Source organism: Myxocyprinus asiaticus, chromosome 28 (genome assembly GCF_019703515.2).
Source record: "Myxocyprinus asiaticus isolate MX2 ecotype Aquarium Trade chromosome 28, UBuf_Myxa_2, whole genome shotgun sequence".
NCBI lineage: Eukaryota > Metazoa > Chordata > Actinopteri > Cypriniformes > Catostomidae > Myxocyprinus > Myxocyprinus asiaticus.
Window position 1 is genome coordinate 12,982,396 of NC_059371.1, and position 24,112 is coordinate 13,006,507.

At 42.8% G+C, this 24,112-nt stretch overlaps 1 protein-coding gene across 1 annotated transcript in view; it reads left to right on the forward strand.

Annotated features, from left to right (window-relative positions):
- Nucleotides 1-19,074, forward strand: part of LOC127418709 (contactin-3-like) — a 140,285-nt gene extending 121,211 nt beyond the window's left edge. Inside the window, exon 23 of the mRNA XM_051659412.1 lies at nt 18,612-19,074. Coding sequence (XP_051515372.1) covers nt 18,612-18,712 — 101 coding nt within the window. The 3' untranslated portion in view covers nt 18,713-19,074. The remainder of the gene's footprint in view (nt 1-18,611) is intronic.
- Nucleotides 19,075-24,112: the final 5,038 nt, after the last annotated feature.

The window sequence follows — 24,112 nt, forward strand, 5'->3', positions numbered from 1 at the left end:
AATGTCTTTCTCTTGCTCCCTTGTGTCAACAGCGCAGGTGCAGTTTGCAATGTAGACATTCTCTGTTACTGCAGCCCACAGAGTCTAATGCGACTCTCTAAATGAGTTCTCACTGATTTGACGTGTCCTCCTTGTACACCTTTTATTCTCCACTGGGCTAAGCAGTCTGATCTTTATTAACTAGCCCAAGCTTTCACTGTCTATCTTTGCCCATTCATCTCAGCTCCCCCATGAATACAACATCACAGGCTGATGAAACTGCAAGGGACGACTCTTCTCTGTGGCTTATTATTCAAATTTTTCATCCAATGCTCTACAATGACCAGTTTTTATGAAAAAAGCAAAATAGAGGCTTTTTTATTGTTAATATTGGAAATTATTAGCTGTGCCAACAACTTTTTATATCCTCCTGTAGTTATTTATTGTTAAGAGGAAAAACTTCTACTGGTAAGTCGATGTAAACCCGCTCAGAGCTCTGGGCTGCCCAGAGGAAAATTTTATCACTCACAGTTTGCTTTTTCACAGCTCAAGAGACAAAACTGAGTTAATTAAGGATCAACAGTGAAAAACAAAGTGGTATCCTGCAATCATTACCTCAATGATCTGTTCTCTTTCAAGTCGGTCACTTTGATGCTGCATCAGTTGCTGACTCTATCGGAAGCTCCGCACAGGAGTGCTGTCACCGTGTGCATATAAACCAGAGCATGCCGCCATTTCCGCCAAGCTCACACTGAAGCGGCGCTTGTTGAGACTGACTGCGCATGTAACTCAAGGCGCACCACTCTTGACTCTCCTTCTTTCTGAAGGACGATGCGGGTCCACTTCACTCTCACCATACTCCTTCTCTGGCTTACTCTGCATGAGGGAGGCATGAGAGGCCGGGATATAGAGCGTGTAGAATTTGAGGATATGTCACCGCCTCAAGCCTTGCGTGCCTCCCCGTCTCCATTTCAAGCATCTTCGCCCATTAAGTACATCTGTACATACCGGTACGATCATGTTTGGTGGTTACGGTGAAGATGGAGATGTTGTATTGCTTGTAGCATCTGAAGGTGAGGCCTGGTCTCAATCAGCTGATGAGTTTGCTGGTATTTCACCCTGTGGGACAGAAAACAGTGTAAAAAACTCTGATTGGGAGCTGAATCGAGTTCTCTCTCAGGCAGTCAAGAAGCTCCAACTTGAGTGGGGCACTCAGAGTGTCCCCAAGTGTTCTCGCATTAATTAATGGCTCCTACTGAGTCGGCACAGCTCTGCATCCCACCAGCCGGTACTGTTTTCCCCAGAGCTGCATGATCAGCTATTAAAAATGTTGATTTTGCCCTACTCTGCATGAATGTTTGTTTCCAGTGCCGCAGACTTCACGATACGCGACCGTGCTGTGCAAAGGGGCTACACTGAGTTTCCCTCAGTGAAAGAGGGAATGCCCCTCCTCTTCACTGAGTTGGAAATCCAGGCTGGCGCACTCATCCACATCTTGCAGGCTTATATTTGCGCACTTAGGCAAGGCCTACAGAGCGGCAGGTTAGACTGGTTTGGGTCTGCACACCATGGCAGTCTTGCAGGCCTACCAGGCTGACCTGCTTAAGGATTTGGGAGTCATTCAAGGAGCTGCATCGCGCCACTGATATGGCGCTCCAGGCTCCAAAAATAACTGCCCAGGCCATCGGCAGGCCAAAGGGTACCTTGGTGTCCGTAGAGCGTCATCTCTGCCTCAGTTTGATGGAGATCCGTAATAAGGACAAAGTGTGCTCTGGCCCGTTACGTAGATGCGTGGCACAGTCTTAAGGGCATTTCCAGTTGGGTACTACTGAGCACAGTCAATCCAACATAGGCTGGTGAGCCCTGTGCTATGGCCGTTCAGCCTTCAGCACCTGGAATGGAGACTTCATTCTCAGACAGTTCTGAGGATTTGGGAGCTACAAACGCCAAGGCCTGATGTCACACCCACTGTGTCTGTTTCTTGCTCACCTTGCCAAAGTGGTGGAGAATGCTGGTAATTATTTTGAGCAGAAACAGCACAGTTGGGCATCAATAGTGTTGTCACTCGTCCTCTCGTTCGCCAGTTTAATGGAAAATCTGGAGCAGGATGGAGAATCCATTGGGATGGCCTCCCAACCACCAAAAGGGTAAGTAGCACTTAATTAGCATTTACCCTGCCTTTGGTTGAGGATGTCATGTGTAACCCGTGTTTTCTCTGTTCCCACCCGTGTGTGAGCGAGGGAGTGAGCTGGACCGGAGAGGTATGCCCTTCATGGCCACTCTGACAGTAGTGCCTGTTTAAGGAAGTAGCATTCCCGTGTGGATGGCTGAAGAGTGTGCGTCTCCGGCTCTGGACTGTGTTTGAATGGGAGCATGGAAAAGGGTGCTGCCAGGTTGGAATGACCTACACCTCACTCTCATTATCGTCGCTCCACCTCTGAGGGCCGTCCTTCAGCCAGGCTTACAACGGGAGTGTGCAGGAGAGAGAAGAGGTGCAATTTAATTAGCCACATTTTGGCAGGGGATGATGAGACACACCTGATGTGAATATAGTCTAACCACTACCATAAGAACTCAGAGTGCACCTCTCCTCAGGAAGCCTGCTTCCATCTCCTTGTGTGCACACACTGGCATCCTCACGGGTTCTGGAGCAGAGCAGGAAGGGTACCGGCCAAATTAGATTTGCCGCAGAATCTGCAACCCCAGTGAGAGATAGATGCATCGCTGGGGATGACAGAACACATCACAGCCGACAGGCTAGGAACCTTAGGAGGGGAACAAGTGTGGCCGTCGGACCCCACTCACGTCCTGGACTATCCCATGGACACCCCACCCCCTTAGTACATATAGCCCTGTTTCAACACAAGGATGGCAGATTCCCCTTTTGTTTGGACACTTACCCCCATTTTATGCTTATTATTTTAAATAAATGCATTTTCAAAGCCTATTGCCACACCGACTGTGTCTGTCCCCTGCTCACCCTGCTACAATGGCTTAAGTTTTGCGGTACTTCACTACCCATATTGGCTAGTGTCACTGCCACTTTTTCTACCTTAAATGGTTGGATTTTATTTATCTCTTTCCTTACTATTTGTTAATAGTGGAATTTGGCGATGCATTTTAACTACCCTTCTGGCTAGTAGGCATTGCTAGTGTATTCAGATCAGTATCACGATGTGATGGTATATGATTCCCATAGCTTCAGCAACTGACACAGTGTCGAATTGACAGACTTAAGGGAACGGTGTGGTTATGACTCCGTTTCTCTGAAAGGAGGGAATGAGGCGCTGCTTACACTGGCCGCACTACTGATTTCTCACTCTTAAGGGTTCGAGAGATGTGCTGTCTTTCCTTCAAAAATCCTGTCATGGTGACATGCATATCGGGGGCGGAGCATCAACCGGCATCTGCCAATAAATTGCCATGATTTTAAAGGGCTTCAGAGATTGTCACTCCTGGGTGGATCTTCATATAGCATCAACAACTGATGCAGGGTCTCGTTCCCTCCTTTCAGGGAACCAGGGTTCCAGTCATAACCATACCATTTCTGCTTGATCTAACCCAGGGGTCTTTAAACTTTTCAGGCCAAGGACCTCTTGGTGGATAGAGACAAGCAGCTGGGACCCCTGTTACACATTGTGTAAAATTGAATTGCATTTTAAGCCCTGCCTATAATAACATAAAAGCAAATTTATGTATTTACAAACTTTGATATGATGCTTACATTGCAAAGCCATTAAAGTAATTATTAATCATGTAAAGTCGTATACTTCAAACACATTACATCTAACCATGTGGAAAAGACCATGAAGCATTTAGCTTCTTAACTTGAGCTTTGTTAACTTAATATTGTATTTTTGTTTAATGCATATAAATATTTTAAAAATTAGTTTGAGATTAAACAATAATAATAGGGGTCATGGATTCCCTGGTGAAGACTGCTGATCTAACCTATAAAATTGGCTTTTGGTTAGAAGAACGTAATTTTTCAGGTTGATTTTTATCAGATTATTATTATAAATATATATATATATATATATATATATATATATATATATATATATATATATATATATATATATATATTTTATTTTTTATTTATTTATTTTTATTTTATTTTTTTTAAATGGATTAAAACCAATTAATTTAGATGTTACCACATTACTTGACAAAGCATTTTGTACAGTTAACTTTGTCTCAGATATTTCTCCTAAAACATCACTTCTAAAATAAACACAAATGGACAATTGTTGTTGTCATACACTGGTGGCCAAAAGTTTGGAATAATGTACAGATTTTTATCTTATGGAAAGAAATTGGTACTTTTATTCACCAAAGTGGCATTCAACTGATCACACTGTACAGTCAGGACATTAATAACATGAAAAATTACTATTACAATTTGAAAAACATTTTCAGAACTTCTTAAATTACTTCAGAGAGTTCTCATTCAAAAAAATCCTCCATGTGCAGCAATGACAGCTTTGCAGATCCTTGGTATTCTAGCAGTCAGTTTGTCCAGATACTCAGGTGACATTTCACCCCACACTTCCTGTAGCACTTGCCATAGACGTGGCTGTCTTGTCTGGCACTTCTCACGCACCTTACAGTTTAGCTGATCCCACAAAATCTCAATGGGTTTAAGACAGGGATGCACCGATCAGATACCTGGATCGGTATCGGCTCCGATACTGAAGCTTTTAGACAGATCGGGTCCGACAAGCCCGATCCAAATCCGATACTGTGTGTTAGTCATGTTTGTTACTGTCAAACTCCAAAAATGACATAAAAGAACCATAAAAACACCATTAAAGCAGTTCATATGACTCGTGCATTTTATTCAAAGCCACTTGAAGACGTGCGATAGCTCTGTGAATCACAAAAGGCTGTGTTTAATAAGTAAATATATAGTATGCGCAGCGCTAGCGCATTAGTGAATGGTGCTGCTCTGTTGACACAAACTCATGCACAGGTTGGTGATGCACTCGCGGCTATTTTTAGCCTTCACAGCGGTGAGCAATATTTGAGCGCTACTCAAGAACAGCATCTCAGATGTAGATGCTCAATAGTTCACTTATAATATGCAATTAGAACAGCACCAGAGGTGTATTTACCAGAATTTTAATAAGAAGCGAATTAAACTACTGTGAACTTGTCTACAAACAGACACATACAGGACTTCCTGGAGAGTTTAGAATGTCAAAATAAAAGTGTGAGGGTTTAAAAAGTGCACGATTTAAATATATTACTGTTGTATTTAAAATTAAAATTAAATATTAATAAAATGAATAACAATTTATTATTATTATTGTCAACATTGGTATTTATTTACAATTTATAACAATATTTAAGTTGAATGGGTTCCAAAAAATAACTGTGTGAATGAAAAGCGGACTGATGTCTTACAACTAAATTCAACAAAAAAGAGATCTGAATCCTTTAAAGTCCAGATGCATGTTGAAACATATTTAAAAAAACAAAAAAACAAAAAGAAAAAACACTGGTTTCTTTTCTTCTGAAGACTTGAAGACTGGAATTACTGTTAATTTTGCTGCTACATTATCCAGAATACTAGTTAATAATAAAGTGTTTCTTAATAAGCTATACATTTATATTGAAATAATGTGTAGTTAGAGGTTTATGTTTCTTTAAATATTAAAGAATACTCCCAATTAGTTCCACACAATAATGTAAAGATATACTAAACTGATTATGCAAAAACAAAACAAACAAAAAAACACTGGAATTGGCTTGGGATCGGTATCAGACGATACTGAGATTTCCGATTTCGGAATCGGATCGGAAGAGAAAAAGTGGTATCGGTGCATCCCTAATTTAAGATCCATAACACTCTTTTCCAATTATCTGTTGTCCAATGTCTGTGCTTCTTTGCCAACTCTAACCTTTTCTTTTTGTTTTTCTGTTTCAAAAGTGGCTTTTTCTTTGCAATTGTTCCCATAAGGCCTGCACCCCTGAGTCTTCTCTTTACTGTTGTACATGAAACTGGTGTTGAGCGGGTAGAATTCAATGAAGCTGTCAGCTGAGGACATGTGAGGCGTCTATTTCTCAAACTAGAGACTCTGATGTACTTATCCTCTTGTTTAGTTGTACATCTGGCCTTCAACATCTCTTTCTGTCCTTGTTAGAGCCAATTGTCCTTTGTCTTTGAAGACTGTAGTGTACATCTTTGTATGAAATCTTCAGTTTTTTGGCAGTTTCAAGCATTGTATAGCCTTCTTTCCTCAAAACAATGATTGACCGACAAGTTTCTAGAGAAAGCTGTTTTTTTTTTGTTTTTTTTTGCCATTTTTGACCTAATATTGACCTTAAGACATGCCAGTTTATTGCATACTGTGGCAACTCAAAAACAAACACAAAGACAATGTTAAGCTTCATTTAATGAACCAAACAGCTTTCAACTGTGTTTGATGTAATGGCAAGTGATTTTCTAGTACCAAATTAGCAATTAAGCATGATTACTCAAGGATAAGGTGTTGGAGTGATGGCTGCTGGAAATGGGGCCTGTCTAGATTTGATTAAAAATGACTTTTTTTTAAATAATCCATGTGCTCCTAATTTAATCTCATTGCTGTCTTGGAGAAACAATTGAGAATGAGATATTACAGAGATCTCATTTGTGATTTTGGTTTCCAAAGAATGTCCACCTATATGTTGATTTAGAGCTAAACACTGATACAATAGATATAAAACCTACATTAATATAATGTATGATAATATATATATATATATATATATATATATATATATATATATATATATATATATATATATATATATGATATAATAACTTACATAAAGACTAATAATGATATAATAACTTATATAAAGACTAATTTTGTCCTTCAGTTCCCAATAATGCCTTTTTTAGTGGTGCTTGCTATTAGGCAAGAATCACTGTATTTCTATTGCTCATATTTAAGGTAAATTATTTGAAAACACCCCTTTTTGAACAAATCTAAGCATTCATACTTATGATTTTTGCCTGCAGATGATAAAATGGCAGAAAAGAACCCATAATAATAATAATAATAAAACGTTTTATTTATATAGCGCCTTTCCACAAGCTCAAGGACACTTTACACTCCATATACATTTAACAGGACAAAGTACATTAATATACATTTCAACAGAAGTTACAATCTCAATTACAAAAGGGGATATAAAACATCAATCAATAATAGACAGATAATGTGCTGAGAAAAGATGTGTTTTAAGCTGAGATTTAAAGATAGAAATAGAGGAGATGTCACGGAGGCTCTGGGGTAGAGAGTTCCACAGTTTAGGTGCAACTACATTGAAGGATCTCCCACCAAAAATGGATAGACAAAATCTAGGGACAGAAAACAATTTGGAATCTGAAGAACGAAGAGTGCATGCTGGTGTGTATGGATGCAGCAGATCACATACAGGTGCATCTCAATAAATTAGAATGTCGTGGAAAAGTTCATTTATTTCAGTAATTCAACTCAAATTGTGAAACTCGTGTATTAAATAAATTCAGTGCACACAGACTGAAGTAGTTTAAGTCTTTGGTTCTTTTAATTGTGATGATTTTGGCTCACATTTAACAAAAACCCACCAATTCACTATCTCAAAAAATTAGAATACATCATAAGACCAATAAAAAAAACATTTTTAGTGAATTGTTGGCCTTCTGGAAAGTATGTTCATTTACTGTATATGTACTCAATACTTGGTAGGGGCTCCTTTTGCTTTAATTACTGCCTCAATTCGGCGTGGCATGGAGGTGATCAGTTTGTGGCACTGCTGAGGTGGTATGGAAGCCCAGGTTTCTTTGACAGTGGCCTTCAGCTCATCTGCATTTTTTGGTCTCTTGTTTCTCATTTTCCTCTTGACAATACCCCATAGATTCTCTATGGGGTTCAGGTCTGGTGAGTTTGCTGGCCAGTCAAGCACACCAACACCATGGTCATTTAACCAACTTTTGGTGCTTTTGGCAGTGTGGGCAGGTGCCAAATCCTGCTGGAAAATCTTTAAAAAGCTGGTCATCAGAAGGAAGCATGAAGTGCTCCAAAATTTCTTGGTAAACGGGTGCAGTGACTTTGCTTTTCAAAAAACACAATGGACCAACACCAGCAGATGACATTGCACCCCAAATCATCACAGACTGTGGAAACTTAACACTGGACTTCAAGCAACTTGGGCTATGAGCTTCTCCACCCTTCCTCCAGACTCTAGGACCTTGGTTTCCAAATGAAATACAAAACTTGCTCTCATCTGAAAAGAGGACTTTGGACCACTGGGCAACAGTCCAGTTCTTCTTCTCCTTAGCCCAGGTAAGACGCCTCTGACGTTGTCTGTGGTTCAGGAGTGGCTTAACAAGAGGAATACGACAACTGTAGCCAAATTCCTTGACACGTCTGTGTGTGGTGGCTCTTGATGTCTTGACCCCAGCCTCAGTCCATTCCTTGTGAAGTTCACCAAAATTCTTGAATCGATTTTGCTGGACAATCATAAGGCTGCGGTTCTCTCGGTTGGTTGTGCATCTTTTTCTTCAACACTTTTTCCTTCCACTCAACTTTCTGTTAACATGCTTGGATACAGCACTCTGTGAACAGCCAGCTTCTTTGGCAATGAATGTTTGTGGCTTACCCTCCTTGTGAAGGGTGTCAATGATTGTCTTCTGGACAACTGTCAGATCAGCAGTCTTCCCCATGATTGTGTAGCCTAGTGAACCAAACTGAGAGACCATTTTGAAGGCTCAGGAAACCTTTGCAGGTGTTTTGAGTTGATTAGCTGATTGACATGTCAAAATATTCTAATTTTTTGAGATAGTGAATTGGTGGGTTTTTGTTAAATGTGAGCCAAAATCATCACTATTAAAAGAACCAAAGACTTAAACTACTTCAGTCTGTGTGCACTGAATTTATTTAATACACGAGTTTCACAATTTGAGTTGAATTACTGAAATAAATGAACTTTTCCACGATATTCTAATTTATTGAGATGCACCTGTATATAATGAGGTGCCAGATCATTGAGACCTTTGTATGTCAGGAGAATAATTTTAAACTTAATACGGCATGAGACAGGCAGCCAGTGAAGACTAAATAAATGGGAGTAATGTGTGCAGAACGCTTGGTGATAGTGAGAACTCTAGCTGCAGAGTTTTGAATGTATTGTAATGGGCAATAATTTTAGCTGGCAGGCCAGTAAAGAGGGAGTTACAGTAGTCGAGATGTGATGATATGAAAGCATGAACTAGTGATTCTGCATCCTTCAATCTGAGAATGGGTTGAAGTTGTGCAATGTGACGTAGATGGAAGAAAGCAGTTTTAGTGATGGTTCTAATGTGGGCTTCAAAAGTAAGAGATGGATCGAAAGTGATTCCCAGATTCTTAATGGTTTTAGAAGGTTTGTTCAGATTTCCATCAATTTGACACAAATGTCAAGATTTCTTATGAGTGTTTGTGGCCCAGAAATGATGATCTCAGTTTTGTCAGCATTGAATTTGAGGAAATTACTGTTTAACCAAATTTTTACATCATTGATACAGGCAGTTAATGAGCTGATGGCATGTGTTTCATCAAAACGTGCAGATTTATAAATCTGGGTGTCATCAGCATAGCAGTGATAACTGAGACCATGACGACAGATGATCTGACCTAGCGGGAGAACGTAAATTATGAACAGTAGTGGACCTAGTACAGAACCCTGGGGGATACCCTGAGTGAGAGGAGCATTAGGGGATTTGTTTTTCTTAACAGAGATTAAATATTGTCTGTTAGTGGGGTAGGAAGAAAACCAGGATAGAGCAGTGCCAGTAATACCAATATCTGAAAGTCTGGAAAGGAGTGTTTTGTGGCATACAGTGTCAAAAGCAGAGCTCAGGTCAAGCAAGATCAGAATACTGAGAAATCCAGAGTCAGCAGAGAGGAAGAGATCACTAATAACCTTCAAGAGAGCAGTTTCAGTGCTGTAGAATAGACGAAGACCAGATTAGAAAGGGTCATAGAGATTATTAGCTGCAAGATGTGATTGTAACTGGGAGGCTACAACTTTTTCCAGAAGTTTAGATATAAAAGGCAGGTTATAAATAGGACGATAGTTGCAGAGGGAAGATGGATCTAAGTTGGGACCTTTAAGGACTGGTGTAACAGCGGCAATTTTAAGATCAGTTGGAACAATGTCAGATGCAAGAGATGTGTTTATCATATGCGAAATAGGTGCCAAAATGACTGACTCACAGTGTTTAAGAAGGGAGGTTGGGGCAGGATCCAACTGACAGGATGATGAGTTAGAATGTAAAAATAAATCACTGACTGATGATGGGCAGGTGGGAGTGAAGCTGGAGAAAGGGTAGACAGGGTGTTCAGACAGACATTCGTGCAGAGGATCTTCAGTAATGGTTGACGTGATTGTTTGGTAAATGGAAACAATTTTATCTTGAAAGAAGTGCAAAAATGAGTCACAGTGTTCATCAGAGCTGTGTGAGTTCTTAGCCAGCAGGTGAATTAGTTTGTTCACCATAGCATAGAGGGTTCTAGGTCTACAACTTGCTTTTTGGATAATAGAGGAAAAGTACATTGAACGTGCAGTGTTGAGTGCTGTTCTGTACTTCAGCTGATGTTCTGTAAGAGATAATGAATGAACAGTGAGGCCTGTTTTTCTACAGAGTCGTTCAAGACAATGACCCACTCTCTTCGTTGCCTGCAGTTCAGGAGTAAACCAAGGTGATGAACGAGAAGAGGTCACCAGCTTTGTCTTGATGGGGGCATGCTCCTCAAGAGCAGCTGAGATTGCTGAATTATAATTTGTGAGGGTGTTTGAAGGACAGGACAGTTTCAAAGAGTCAGAAAGTAAGGGTGCACAGACAGAGGTGGAGAATGATGAGGGGTCGACTGCTTTTAGGTTGCGAAAAGATTTACAGAAAGGAAAATTTAATGAAAATTCTAAGTTTGTGATCTGACATGCCAATTTGTGAACCAGTTGTTGAAATATTATTAAAACCTGATGTACAAACTAAGTCAAGTATATGACTATAGGTATGGGTAGAAAAACTCACATGCTGTGTTAAATTGAAGCATTCAAGAACATTCACGAGTTCAGTTGTATTTGAACAGTCAATTTCAACATGAATATTGAAATCACCAAGCAGTATAACATGGGGAGACATAGCACAAGCAACAGTGAGTATTTCACTAAGTTCAGAGAAAAAATGAGGCTGATACTTTGGAGGTCAGTAAATCAATAACACAATGAGAGGAGTTTCACCAACAATCTTGAGAGCCAGATATTCAAAAGATGTGACATTATTAAATTCAGTTAAAACCGCTCTCATGCCATCTCGACAAACAACAGCTAGTCTGCCCCCTTTTCCGTGAGGTTGGGGTTTAGACAAATATTTGTATCCATGTGGAGTATGCAAATGTAGTTGTAAAATGTCATTAGGTGCTTGCCAGGTTTCAGTTAGCAGTAGCATGTCCAGTTTTTTATCAGTGATGAGTTCATTGAGAATTGACGCTTTGTCTGTTAGAGAGCGACAGTTCAATAGTGCCAAATCCTGATGAACAAATCCAAAGTGTTTTGATGTGGAGTAGTGATCATCTTTAGTTAACTGCCTAAGTGAAAGTGAGTTTGAGCATCTTGCCAATGCAACATCAGTTTTACAGCACCGTCTTTTTGTCCAGATAGATAGAATTACTGTGGGAGATGAGCGATAGACAGATTGGAGATTCTGTGGTGAGCGATGGTTATACCGCGGGTGCCGGAGGATTCTGAGTTCACGACAGAGTTCATATGTCTCAGAGTCTAAACACGGATGGCAGTTTAAGACTCTAAGTCGTGATGTCAGTAGTTGGATTTCCATGGCATGAATGCTAAGGATGAGAGCGAGGAAGTTAAATATCGCTTTAATAGATGAAATCCAAGACATGTTCATATGCGATATAGAGCAAAAACAGTCATGAGATGCCAGCTACAGCAGCTACAATCAATGATATTGCGTTAGCCAGAACCCTGCCTAGTCTACACCTAACAGTTGATCGAGAGGAAGGCTACCCGATTGGTCAAATAACTGTCGACACACAGGTGATAAAGAGAGTGGAGACTCACTCAATACCCATGCCGAGAGAGGTGAATGACAGACAAAGAGAGGGCTCACGACATACCCGTGAAATGGAGTGTAAGCTATCCAGTCTCCAACGGCAGGTAAATGCTGTTTTTCTCTGGTGAGCAGAAAGAGAGGCATATAATCCAATTCCAAACGTGTTATAGATCTAGAAGCCAACAGGATTTAAATTTATGCGCAGACTAATAAATGAAAAGAAAAACAAACAGAAACAAACACACAAAAAAAAAGAATATATATATATATATATATATATATATATATATATATAGTCCGAATATTAAGCGGCAGCCAAACACGCACAGCGTTCTCACACCGGAAGCTGATCATAGACATACTTTAAATTAGACTACCATATTAGAATATTATAGAGACTTAAAGGTGGGCTATTTATCGTATTCTTGATAATAATTGTTTTATTGTTTTCCTGTACAAATATAAAAAAATCCTTAAAACAAGATCAATTTGATTGATCTTGTTTTAGAAACAACACTGCATAAGATATTAAGGTTCCCTATCTGTCACTCACTCGAAGTTGTGTTGATGTAGTGACACTAGGGGTCACGCTTGGGAGCCCGAAACACCTCTGGTCTTTGATAAAAGGCCAGTGAAAATTGGCGAGTGGTATTTGCATACCACTCCCCCGGACATACGGGTATAAAAGGAGCTGGTATGCAACCACTCATTCAGATTTTCTCTTCGGAGCAGAACGGTCGATGCTCACTGAGCTGAATTCCCACGGCTGTTCATTCACCTCTGCTGGATCTGACAGCACATTTCAGCGGCTTCTCCCCCCTCTGCACTGGTGCACTGCAGAGAACGCCCCTGGGAGTATATTCTAAAAAAAGAGTATATTTCTCTAAAAGAGCGGCACACACGGAACGTCTTTTTAAAGACACGTCTTTTTAAAGATGCCTTTCCGTTTGTGTGTTATTCTTGGTTACGGTCGTTATCTCTCGCTTTCTGACGGCCACGATCACGGTCTTTCGTGTCTGGGTGCTGCCCACACGGAGACAGCGTTCGTGGATGGGTCATGTACTCATTGCGAGAACATGTCCATGGCAACGATGCGGTCGCAGCTTGCCTTCGTAAGAAAGGTGATGAGCTCTCGAGCGCAGCATCGGAGAGCAGGCTAGTCCAGTCGGACACAGAAGCCTCAGCTGGGCTCCTCCCTTCGGGTGCGGTCGCCCAGTCAGAGGCTGACACGGAGATGATGGACATGCTTTCCCGGGCAACTGCGAGCATCGGGCTAGAGTGGAACCCTCCGCTCTCCCCTGCACCCTCGTGGCTCGATGATTGGTTCCTGGGCTCACGGCGCCACTCACAGCCATGCCCCGCCCCAGTTCCTTTCTTCCCGGAAGTGCATGAGGAGCTGACAAGGTCATGGGAGGCACCTTTTACTGCCCGGTCCTGATATTTCAGCTCCCCCACCCTCACTACCCTCGATGGTGGGGCGGCCAAGGGCTATTCAGCAATCCCCCCGGTGGATAAGGTGCTCACGGTGCACCTATGCCCACAGAGCGCCACCACCTGGCGTGGGCACCCAAAGCTCCCGTCCAAGGCCTGTAGGTTTATGTCATCCCTGACGGCCAAAGCCTACGGTGCCGCTGGACAAGCCGTCTCCACCCTGCACACCATGGCTCTCCTGCAAGTCCACCAAGCCAAGGTGCTAAAGGAACTGTACAAGGGTAGTCCCGCCCCGGGATTGATGCAGGAGCTGCGCTCGGCGACCGACCTCGCTCTTATGGCAACGAAGGTCACGGCGCGGTCTCTCAGCCGGGCGATGTCCACCTTGGTGGTCCAGGAGCACTACCTTTGGCTCAACCTGGTCGAGATGGGAGAGGCCGACAAGGCACGGTTCCTTGGTGCCCCCATTTCCCAGGTTGGCCTGTTCGGTGACACCATCAAGGACTTTGCCCAGCTGTTCTCAGCGGTGAAGCAGCAGATGGAGGCTATCCGGCACATCCTGCCCCGGCGTGGCTCAAGATCCCACATCCCATCTGCTCATCGACAAGGGCATCCCCCTGCAGTGACTGCACCGGCACTGGCGTGGAGCCCAGCGCAAGAAGCAGACGCCACCCGTCTCACTGTCAGCCGCCAAGAACCCGCAAAAGGCTTCGAAGCGCCCCTGAGATGGGCGACCCAGGGATGACAAAACCCACTGCTCTGGAGCTGGTAAGCAGACCACTCCATCCCCCGGTGGAGGGCCGGGAGGAGAATCTTTTGTTACCTTTGCATTTAATTGCGCCGCATGCCCAAGTGGCTGCGGTACCCAAGAGATCAGCAAGAGCGGTTTCCTTGTTCCCTGGGTCACATACCCGGTGTGCACGGCCATCATCATGACTACCGTCCACCACTCTATTTTGGCAGGTTTGGTGCTCCAGCGGCGGATTCCCCGCCCCTGCGCGCCCAGCTGTGGCACAAATCCACCCCCGATGTGACAGTCTCCATGGGTCACGAGGACAGGCCTCTTCCTCCCCCGTCCCAGGCTGTTCCAGGGGTGGTCGCAAGGAGCCAGGTAAGTGCATCGATGTCCCTGAAGGGGTTTTACAGCCCCTACTTCATTGTACCGAAAAAAGGCGATGGGTTACGGCCAATCTTGGACCTGCGAGTACTGAACCGGACTTTACACAGACTCCCGTTCAAGATGCTGACGCAATAACGCATTCTAGCGAGCGTCCGGCATCAAGATTGGTTCGCGGCAGTAGACCTGAAGGACGCGTACTTCCAAGTCTCGATTCTACCTCGACACAGACCCTTCCTACGGTTTGCATTCGAGGGTCGGGCGTATCAGTACAGGGTCCTCCCTTTCGGCCTGTCCTTGTCCCCTCGCGTCTTCACGAAGGTCGCAGAGGCAGCCCTTGCCCCGCTAAGGGAAGTGGGCATTCGCATCCTCAACTATCTTGACGATTGGCTAATCCTAGCTCACTCTTGGGATGTGTTGTGAGCACACAGGGACCTGGTGCTCTCGCACCTCAGCCAACTAGGGCATCGGGTCGACTGGGAAAAGAGCAAGCTCCTCATGGTTTAGAGCATCTCTTTTCTCAGCTTGGAGTTGGACTCAGTCTCGTTGACGGTGCACCTCACGAATGAGCACACACAGACGGTGCTGACCTGTTTGAAGGCATTCAGACAGAAGACAGTGGTTCCACTGAAACTGTTTCAGAGGCTCCTGGGGCATATGGCATCCTCAGCGGTGGCCACTCCGCTCGGATTGATGCATATGAGACCGCTTCAGCACTGGCTTCAGACTCGAGTCCCGAGATAGGCATGGCACTGCAGGACACATTGCGTGGCCATCACGCCGATCTGTCACCACCTCTTCAGCCCTTGGACCGACCTCACATTTCTACGGGCAGGCGTTCCCCTAGAGCAGGTCTCCAGGCGCATCATGGTTACGACAGATGCCTCAAAAACAGGCTGGGGCACTGTATGCAACGGGCACGCAGCTGCCGGCTCATGGACGGGCCCGCGGCTACGTTGGCACATCAACTGCCTCGAGTTGCTGGCAATTCTGCTTGCCCTGCGGAGGTTTCGGCCGTTGATCCAGGGCAAGTATGTGTTAGTTCGGACAGACAACACGGCAATGGTAGAATATGTCAACCGTCAAGGTGGTCTGCACTCCCATTGTATGTCACAACTCGCCCGCTGTCTCCTCCTCTGGAGTCAGCAGCACCTCAAGTCGCTGCGAGCCACTCCTGGGCGATCTCAACACTGCAGCGGACGCGCTGTCACGGCAGGTTACCTTCAGGGGAGAGTGGAGGCTCCACTCTCAGGTGGTCCAGTTGATTTGGAGTCGATTTGGGCAGGCACAGGTAGGCCTGTTCACCTCCTAAGAATCCTCCCACTGCCCGCTCTGGTACGCCCTGACCGAGGCACCTCTCGGTATAGACGCACTGGCACACAGCTGGCCCCCTGGACTTCGTAAATATGCGTTTCCCCCAGTGAGCCTGTGCAAATTCAGGGAGGACGAGGAGCAGGTCGTCCTGGTAGCACCCTACAGGCCCACCCAGACATGGTTCCCGGACCTTCTTTCTCAGGGATGGGGCACCATCTGGCACCCACGACCAGACCTCTGGAATCTCCATGTTTGGCCCCTGGACGGGATGCGGAAGACTTAAGCGGCCTACCACCCGCGGTGACATGATCACTCAGGCTAGGGCCCCCTCTATGAGGTGCCTGTATGCCTTTAAGTGGCATCTGTTCGCTAAGTGGTGTTCTTCCCGATGCGAAGACCCCCAGAGATGCACAGTTGGATCAGTGCTTTCCTTCCTGCAGGAGATGTTGGAAGGGCGGCTGTCCCCCTCCACCTTGAAGGTGCATGTAGCTGCTATAGCAGCACACCACAACACAGTGGACGGTAAGTTCTTAGGGAAGCACGACCTGATCATCAGGTTCCTGAGAGGTGCCAGGAGGTTGAATCCCTTCAGACTGCGCCTCGTTCCCTCATGAAACCTCTCTGTAGTTCTTCACGGTCTACGGAGAGCCCCGTTTGAGCCCTTGCAGTCAGCTGAGCTTAAGGCACTCTCTTTGAAGACTGCCCTCCTGACTGTGCTCACTTCCATCAAGAGGGTAAGAGACCTGCAAGCATTCTCTGTCAGCGAAACGTGCCTGGAGTTCGGTCCGGGCTACTCTCACGTGATCTTGAGACCCCGACCAGGCTATGTGCCCAAGGTTTCCATGACCCCTTTTAGGGACCAGGTGGTTAACCTGCAAGCGCTGCCCCAGGAGGAGGCAGACCCAGCCCTGACATTGCTGTGTCCGGTGCATGCTTTACGCATCTATATGGATCACACGCAGAGCTTTAGAGTCTCTGAGCAGCTCTTTGTCTGCTTTGGTGGACAGCGGAAAGGAAGTGCTGTCTCCAAGCAGAGGATTGCCCACTGGCTCATTGACGCCATTTCAATGGCATATCACACCCAGGATGTGACACCCCCGGTAGGGCTACGAGCCCACTCTACCAGGGGTGTAGCCTCTCTAACAGACATTTGCAGAGCAGCGGGCTGGGCAACACCCAACACCTTTGCGAGGATCTACAATCTCCGGGTGGAACCGGTTTCGTCCCGTGTAGTGGCACGCACAAGCAGGTAAGTCCGGGACAGCTGGCCGGGTGTATCGCTTGCGCATAGCGCCTTTCATCTCCTCTGAGCTGAAGACGTGCGCTGTTGACTCCCAGTAGTGTTCACAAACTGTGATCCCTGGATGATTTCCTCAGAGAAACTCGCTGCCGGCTCAGTACATGTGCTAACTAAGCCCTGTACTGGGGTAGGTGCTCCGCATGTGGTGGTTCCCCATAGGTAACCCCATGCGACGTATATCTTCCGCTAATTCATTCCCTGTTGGTAAACTGCATCGTCCTTGGGCAGAGGCCTCTCTGCCCCATTCACCATGTTTGTAGAAACTCCTCCCCCATAGGGCAGGACCTACCATGGGACTTCTCCACATGACGTACTTCCGACAAAGTTCGGCAAGACCATGTGACATATTTCCACTCAAAATACCCCCCCCCCCTTTCTGGGCAGGGTGTGGTCTCCGTGGTATCCTCATCTTGGGAGGGACACCCCCCCCCCCCCGACGTAGACCTGGTGGCCCCAGTTGGTTAATTCCTTTTTTTGGGGGAGAGGGAAAAAAAAGAGGATAAGAGGCCACGACTGGGCTAGCCTGTCTCTATCTTTTGGGCAGTTGACTTGTCCCCAAAGGGCCGTTCGACACTCATAACAGCGTTGGGGGAGGTTACGTTTCGGCCTGGTGTGCTGGCTACGAGGCACACAGTGGTCTGCCCGTCACACACTGGCAGTTCAAGTAACACAGTTCAACCAGTTGCGGCATTTCGTATAGGGATCCCTAGTGTTACTACATCGACACAATGTCGAGTGAGTGACAGATAGGGAACGTCCTGGTTACTTGCGGAACCTCCATTCCCTGATGGAGGGAATGAGACATTGTGTCCCTCCTGCCACAACGCTGAACTACCCGCTGAAATGGCTGGGACCTTGTCTCGGCTCCTCAGCACAAAACCTGAATGAGTGGTTGCATACCAGCTCCTTTTATACCCATATGTCCAGGGGCCAATTTTCATTGGCATTTAATCAAAGACCAAAGGTGTTTCGGGCTCCCAAGAGTGACCCCTAGTGTCACTACATCGACACAACGTCTCGTTCCCTCCATCAGGGAACGGAGGTTAAGCAAGTAACCAGGACATTTTTCATAGACAGTATTTTTAACATGTGTATTGTGTCTTAATGTACTGGCAGAATTTTTATAGTCAAAACAAGTGAAAACATTTACCAGTGCTGAAAAAGTAATCCAAAGTATTTAGAATGCGTTACTGACCTTGAGCTAAACACTGATAAAGCTGTGATAGAAAGCCACAGCGCTAATTTCATCCTTCAGTTCTCAGTGATGCCTTTCTTTATTGCTGTTATGCTTTCTAGTCAATTTGTATTCATCAATCGCAAGTTAATCAGTTTCAGAAGAACTGGTGGCTTTTTCAATCTTTTTTTTTTTTTCTATGTTCCAGGTATGAGTGTACGAGGATCCAGAGCCTGGAGACCCAATACCATCCCCATCTCCTTGCTTTCTATTATTGCATTGTGGACAGTGAGACTAGCTTTGTGTTAACAGTCTGAAGGATTGAACATCCTCTGATGGGTTTGATTGATCGTGCTCTTCCTCACTGTGGAACCATGGGAGAGGTGCACCAAAACACTTTTGAGGCAAGACTATTGATCCATCTTTCCATATTTATCTGAGCCAATGCCTGGTGTTCTATTTGAGAAGCGTGACAGGAAAACGACAGCGTCACAGTGGTTGGATTTTGTCTGCATGTTATGTACAGTGTATCATTGTCTCCTTGCAAGTGATCCGAGAATCTAATGATGCTTTAGTCGAAGGTTTTTGAAGCATACTGGTGTAAGAGGAGGGATGATTCATATAACTGCACTAAGATCCCAATTTCATGATCCCTCAGAACAAATGCCTTACTTCCATGTACATGCCAAAGTAGTTCACATCTTTTTTTAGTGATGTTTGTAGAATTGTGATTTTGTGTGTGTGTAATTATCTGATCATTAAAGGTTTAATTCACCCCAAAATAAAAATTCTGTCATCATTTACTCACCCTCATGTCGTTCCAAACCCATATGACTTTCTCTTTTTTTCGTGGAATGCAAGAGGCAAAATTTAGAAGAATGTCAGCACTGCTCTTGGCCTTTCAATGAAAATGAATGGTGACTGAGGCTAATATTCTGCTTAACAACACCTTTCTGTGTTCCACTGAAGAAAACAAAGTCATAGGGGTTTGGAATGACATGAGGGTGAGTAAATAATGACAGAATTTTTCTTTTTTGGTGAACTGTCCCTTTAATTAACATTCAGCCTTTGCTTACCAGTTTAGTTACTTGTTCAAGAGTTGTCTCTGTGCCTTATCTATGTTTTAGTATATGTAAGGCTTATGTTTGTTTGCTTCAGGCACCATGTTGCAGCGATGAGCCTGTATTCGTGATTGTCACAATGTTACATTTGCAATTTGGAGGTTTTGTGATAATTGGGCTTGTGCTATTTGAACTGTGTTAACAGCAGGAGATGGTTAAATTTAGAATGTAAACACACAGCTATATAGAAGTATGAAATGCCACAGGAGGTATGTACAGCCTTGCTGTCTATTATTTGTGTATTATGAGTCATATAATAATTATGACCCAAGGGAACATATTGGGCTTTTAAGTGAATATAACATGCTAAAGACATTCTTAGTTCATGTAGGTTCTAGCGAACATCACAAATGTTTTTATTAAACTTGTAGAAACAGAGGTAAAACTTGAATACCTAAAGGCAGTCATATGGATTTGTTTTAAGAAGGAAATATAATTTGTCACAGTGCACAATGCAGTTTATATTAATAGGGAGTGTGAGAATGTAGGATTTGGAAGAGCGACCATTTATTACAGTATTGTGGCTTTTATGAATTGGTTTTCTTTCCACACTAACAGAAGATCTGAAGTGGTCAAGGCATATAATTTTATTTACCCTTGTGTATCATAACTTCAAAGATAAAGTACCTTGGGTTAGGTTTTTTTTTTTTCTTTTTTTTTTTCTTTTTTTTTTTTATATGGTTCCTTTTTGGTTCGCGACAATACCAATACCAGTATTTTCAATAGTGCTGCAATTGTCAGAAACAGTAAAGTCGGACAGCAAGTTTATTATTTTCATCAGATGTTAACAGCACTAAAGCACTGACTCACTTTTCATTCTTGAATAGTGAGTCATTTGTATGTACTGTATAACAATGTATTGGATATGAACTGCTGTAAATTTCTGTACCTGATTGCAGTCTTACAACTGCGGAAGTATAGGTACAGATGAGCAGGCATTCTCCTAACCACTTTTCCAGCCTGCTACTGGCCAATATTGATACCAGTGTATTAGTGCATCCCTATAGTTGTTACTCATTTTATGGGTGACTAGCACGAGGTCTTATTTACTGGATATTGCAAATGTTTGTTCCATTATATACCTGAAATGCAGAAGGGGGGAATTTACTAACAATGAATTGCTTCCACAGATAGTGTAATTTATTTGCACATGCAGTCTGCATTGATTTAGTGCCAGATTCACTAAAGGAATTGTGCAAAAAAGGTAATTGGAAAATTATAAGTATAATTAAAAGTAGCGCTTAACACCATTTACATGGTGCAATTTACAATGACCCTGTCTTGCAGGTCAGTTCTGAGTGCTTGGAAGTAGAGGATGCAGTAGACTACCACGATTTGGCGTACTTTACTGGGACTGTACCGCATCCACCACTGCAATCCAGAGACTGAATCAGCTCTTTAAAATACCTCTGTAGTGCTCTTCTCGATCATTTGATCATCATTTGATGAATTACTGGTTCCATGATCAATAGAAAATGTACACAAACTTTAAATCATTTGGCCAAGCCTTTGTGAATAAAGTGCAATTTATAACAAGCTAAATTTACATAAAAAGTGTGTTTGTGCTTAAAAGAATGACAATTTAATTTAAATACTAACAGCACAGCACTATTTTAGTGCATTTAGCACCTGCTTAAAATTCGGGGTTCAATACAAGTTAAGCTCAACCGACCACATTTGTGGTGTAATGTAGATTACCACTAAAAAAAATTTAGACTCATTCCTCCTTTTCTCACGTTCTCGGTTGAGACATCCAGGATAAGTACACAAACACACCATTTGTGTAAAGAACCGATAATAACAGATCTAAGCCAAAATCAAACAAGCTACTGTACAGCGTTCCTCCTCCTTACTTGTAAACAGCGCTGCTCTTCCGGCTGTGATGCACATGCCTCAGTTCTTGCGTGTTTCAAATGCCAATGTGATTATGTCACATGCGCGTACCACTGTCGACAGGAAGCATGATTAAAAAAGTACTTCAACATTTATCTTTTTCACACCAAAAGCAATTGTGTCGCTTTAGAAGACATTAATTTAACACCTGGTGTTGTGTGGAGGACATTTATGCTGACTGTTTGTGATTTTTGGAGCTTCAAAAGAGAAATCTCCATTCACTTGCATTTTAAGGACCTACTGAGCTGAGATATTTTTCTGTTTTTCTTCAAATGTGTTTTGGTGAAGAAAGAAAGACATACACACCTAGGACTGCACGATTACAGCAAAAATAATAATTTTCGATTATTGCCCTTGATATTGTAATCGTGATTATTAATGTCAATTAAAATATTAAATTACCGTGATGTCACAAATTAAGCAACCGCGTGGTTCTTCAGAGTAGCAGATTTCAATGTTGGATATGAGCTGCGCTCCAGTTTCTTTTAAGCATCTTTTAAGCATTAAATATTGTAAAAAAAAAAAAATTTAATGTTAGGCCAAAGAAAAATTATTTTAAATGGATATCTATGGTAAAGAATACATTTAATTATTGCTAAATTACTGCTTAAATTATTAGTCTACGTACAGTAAATAATATGACAAATTCAATATTCAAACTTATTAACAGCTGATTTAAATTGACCAAGTTACTTACTGCGTTCAGTAAGCCCTTTGGTGGCGAGACAGGGGACCATTCATCCCGTTAGATCTTCAGTGGTGATCTTGTTCATCATCGTTAGATCATTTTTGGCCTCAGTGGTGCACTTTGGAAATTAAAAAGTCATTTGCGATCGAAGTTTGTGCGATTCGTGAAAATGTTAAATCTACCAATACCAGCTGCGTGGCAAATGGGTCTTATTAGAGCAGACGCGATAACAATGACGGTGATTCCTGAAATATGCTATTCATGCCATATTTTTTTGTTGGCTACACCTCCAAAACACACTTAGAACAGTTAAGCTGAATTACTTATTGCTATTTTGTACAAATCAGTGTCAGGTGATGTTTCTTCAGTATTAATTTTCATGTGCCACCGCGAACAGAGGTGGAACATAAAGCAAGCATCTGGGCATTCAGACGGTTTAAAACATGCGCATTAGGATCAGTTGTCATTACTGACAGGACGGAGGACTAATTGTCTTTGATGCCCATTGCTGTTTCATTGCTCAACGGATATGTTAGTTGTTGGTTAGAATATTCAACCGCTGCAAAAACATGTTGTAAATAGAAACCATTGACGCAACAGGAGCAGACTTAAATTGAACACTGTAATCGTCATTTTTCACCATTACATAATTGTGGCAGCCGCAATCATAATCGCGATTAGTTTTTCATTTAATTGTGCAGCTCTAAACACACCTGGGGTATCATGAGGGTGGGTAAATGAGATAATTTTCACTTTTGGGTGAACTATCCCTTTAATGTTAACAGATTGGCTCCATTCACTTCCATTGTAAGTACCTCACTGTAACTCAGATTTTAGCTTTTTTAAAGAAAAGGAGAGACAAGACCAAATACATTTTTGTGGTAATCAACATTGTCACAAATGCTGTGGATCGAGCTTAACTTCTATTGAACTTGGAATATTCCTTTGAACTGGATTGCAGATGATTAGTGAATACATTTTTGCACTGAAATGCTGTGTGCTAAATTGGCGCAGTTGTTTAGAGAATTTGCTTGTGAAATTCTGCGTGCTAAAGTGGCGCAGCTGTTTAGTGAATTTGCTTGTGATTGTTTGCAAAAAGCCACAAGTGTTTTTCTACATATTCTTTTGATGATGAAATTGAAGATATTGCATTGACACATATAAAAAATGTATGACATTTATTCCCAGAGACCAACCGATCAACAAACAGAATTCAAAATAGATTCCTCATCTCCTTCCAAACCTGATTTTTTTTTCTTTATTTCATCGTACACAAAATGTATTTAATTAAAAATGTATTCAAATCATGGTTAGGTTTAGGATTTGGGTAAGGGGTTAAACTTTATGGTTAGGGTTAGGTTTGGGTTAGGGGTTAAACTTAAGAAAAATCATAATAACAGTTTGTTAGTTCATTTATTTTTCTATATAGGGGTAAAAGTTGTAAATTTCTGTGCGAGCCAACTTGTACGATTTCATATGATTTTCCCATCTTGTACTATTATTACAACTTGTCATGAGACCGAGTTGGCGTTTTCTGGTCCTGTCTATTCTGCGACTTGTTCATCTGTGACTGTTAAAAGTTCAGTTACTTATTTTAAGTTTGTTTTGCAAGAGACAAAATCTTTGTTTTATTTGTTAATAAACTAGCTGTACATTCTGGACTGCGACACTGATTCTAGGCTGCTCAACAGATGCTCCTCAGGGCTTTTATCAGCTGAATCAAATGCGTTTAGGAAGCTTTGGGGGCGAAAATCTGCTTACCCAGTAGGACTGAAAAGTGAAGAATTACTTTAGGAACAGACTCTGAATGCGTACTGAGCATAGTCCTATTAATTATTTATTATACTTGCATCGCAATGCCAAAAAACTAAATAAAAAACATATAGCCTAAAACTTTGCTGCCAAAATAAACAAAAATAAGATCAACTAAAAACTGAGAGAATTGACCTGAAAGCACAAAGCAGATTTCTGTTAGTCATCTTGTGATGAATGCTTTGACGGATCCCT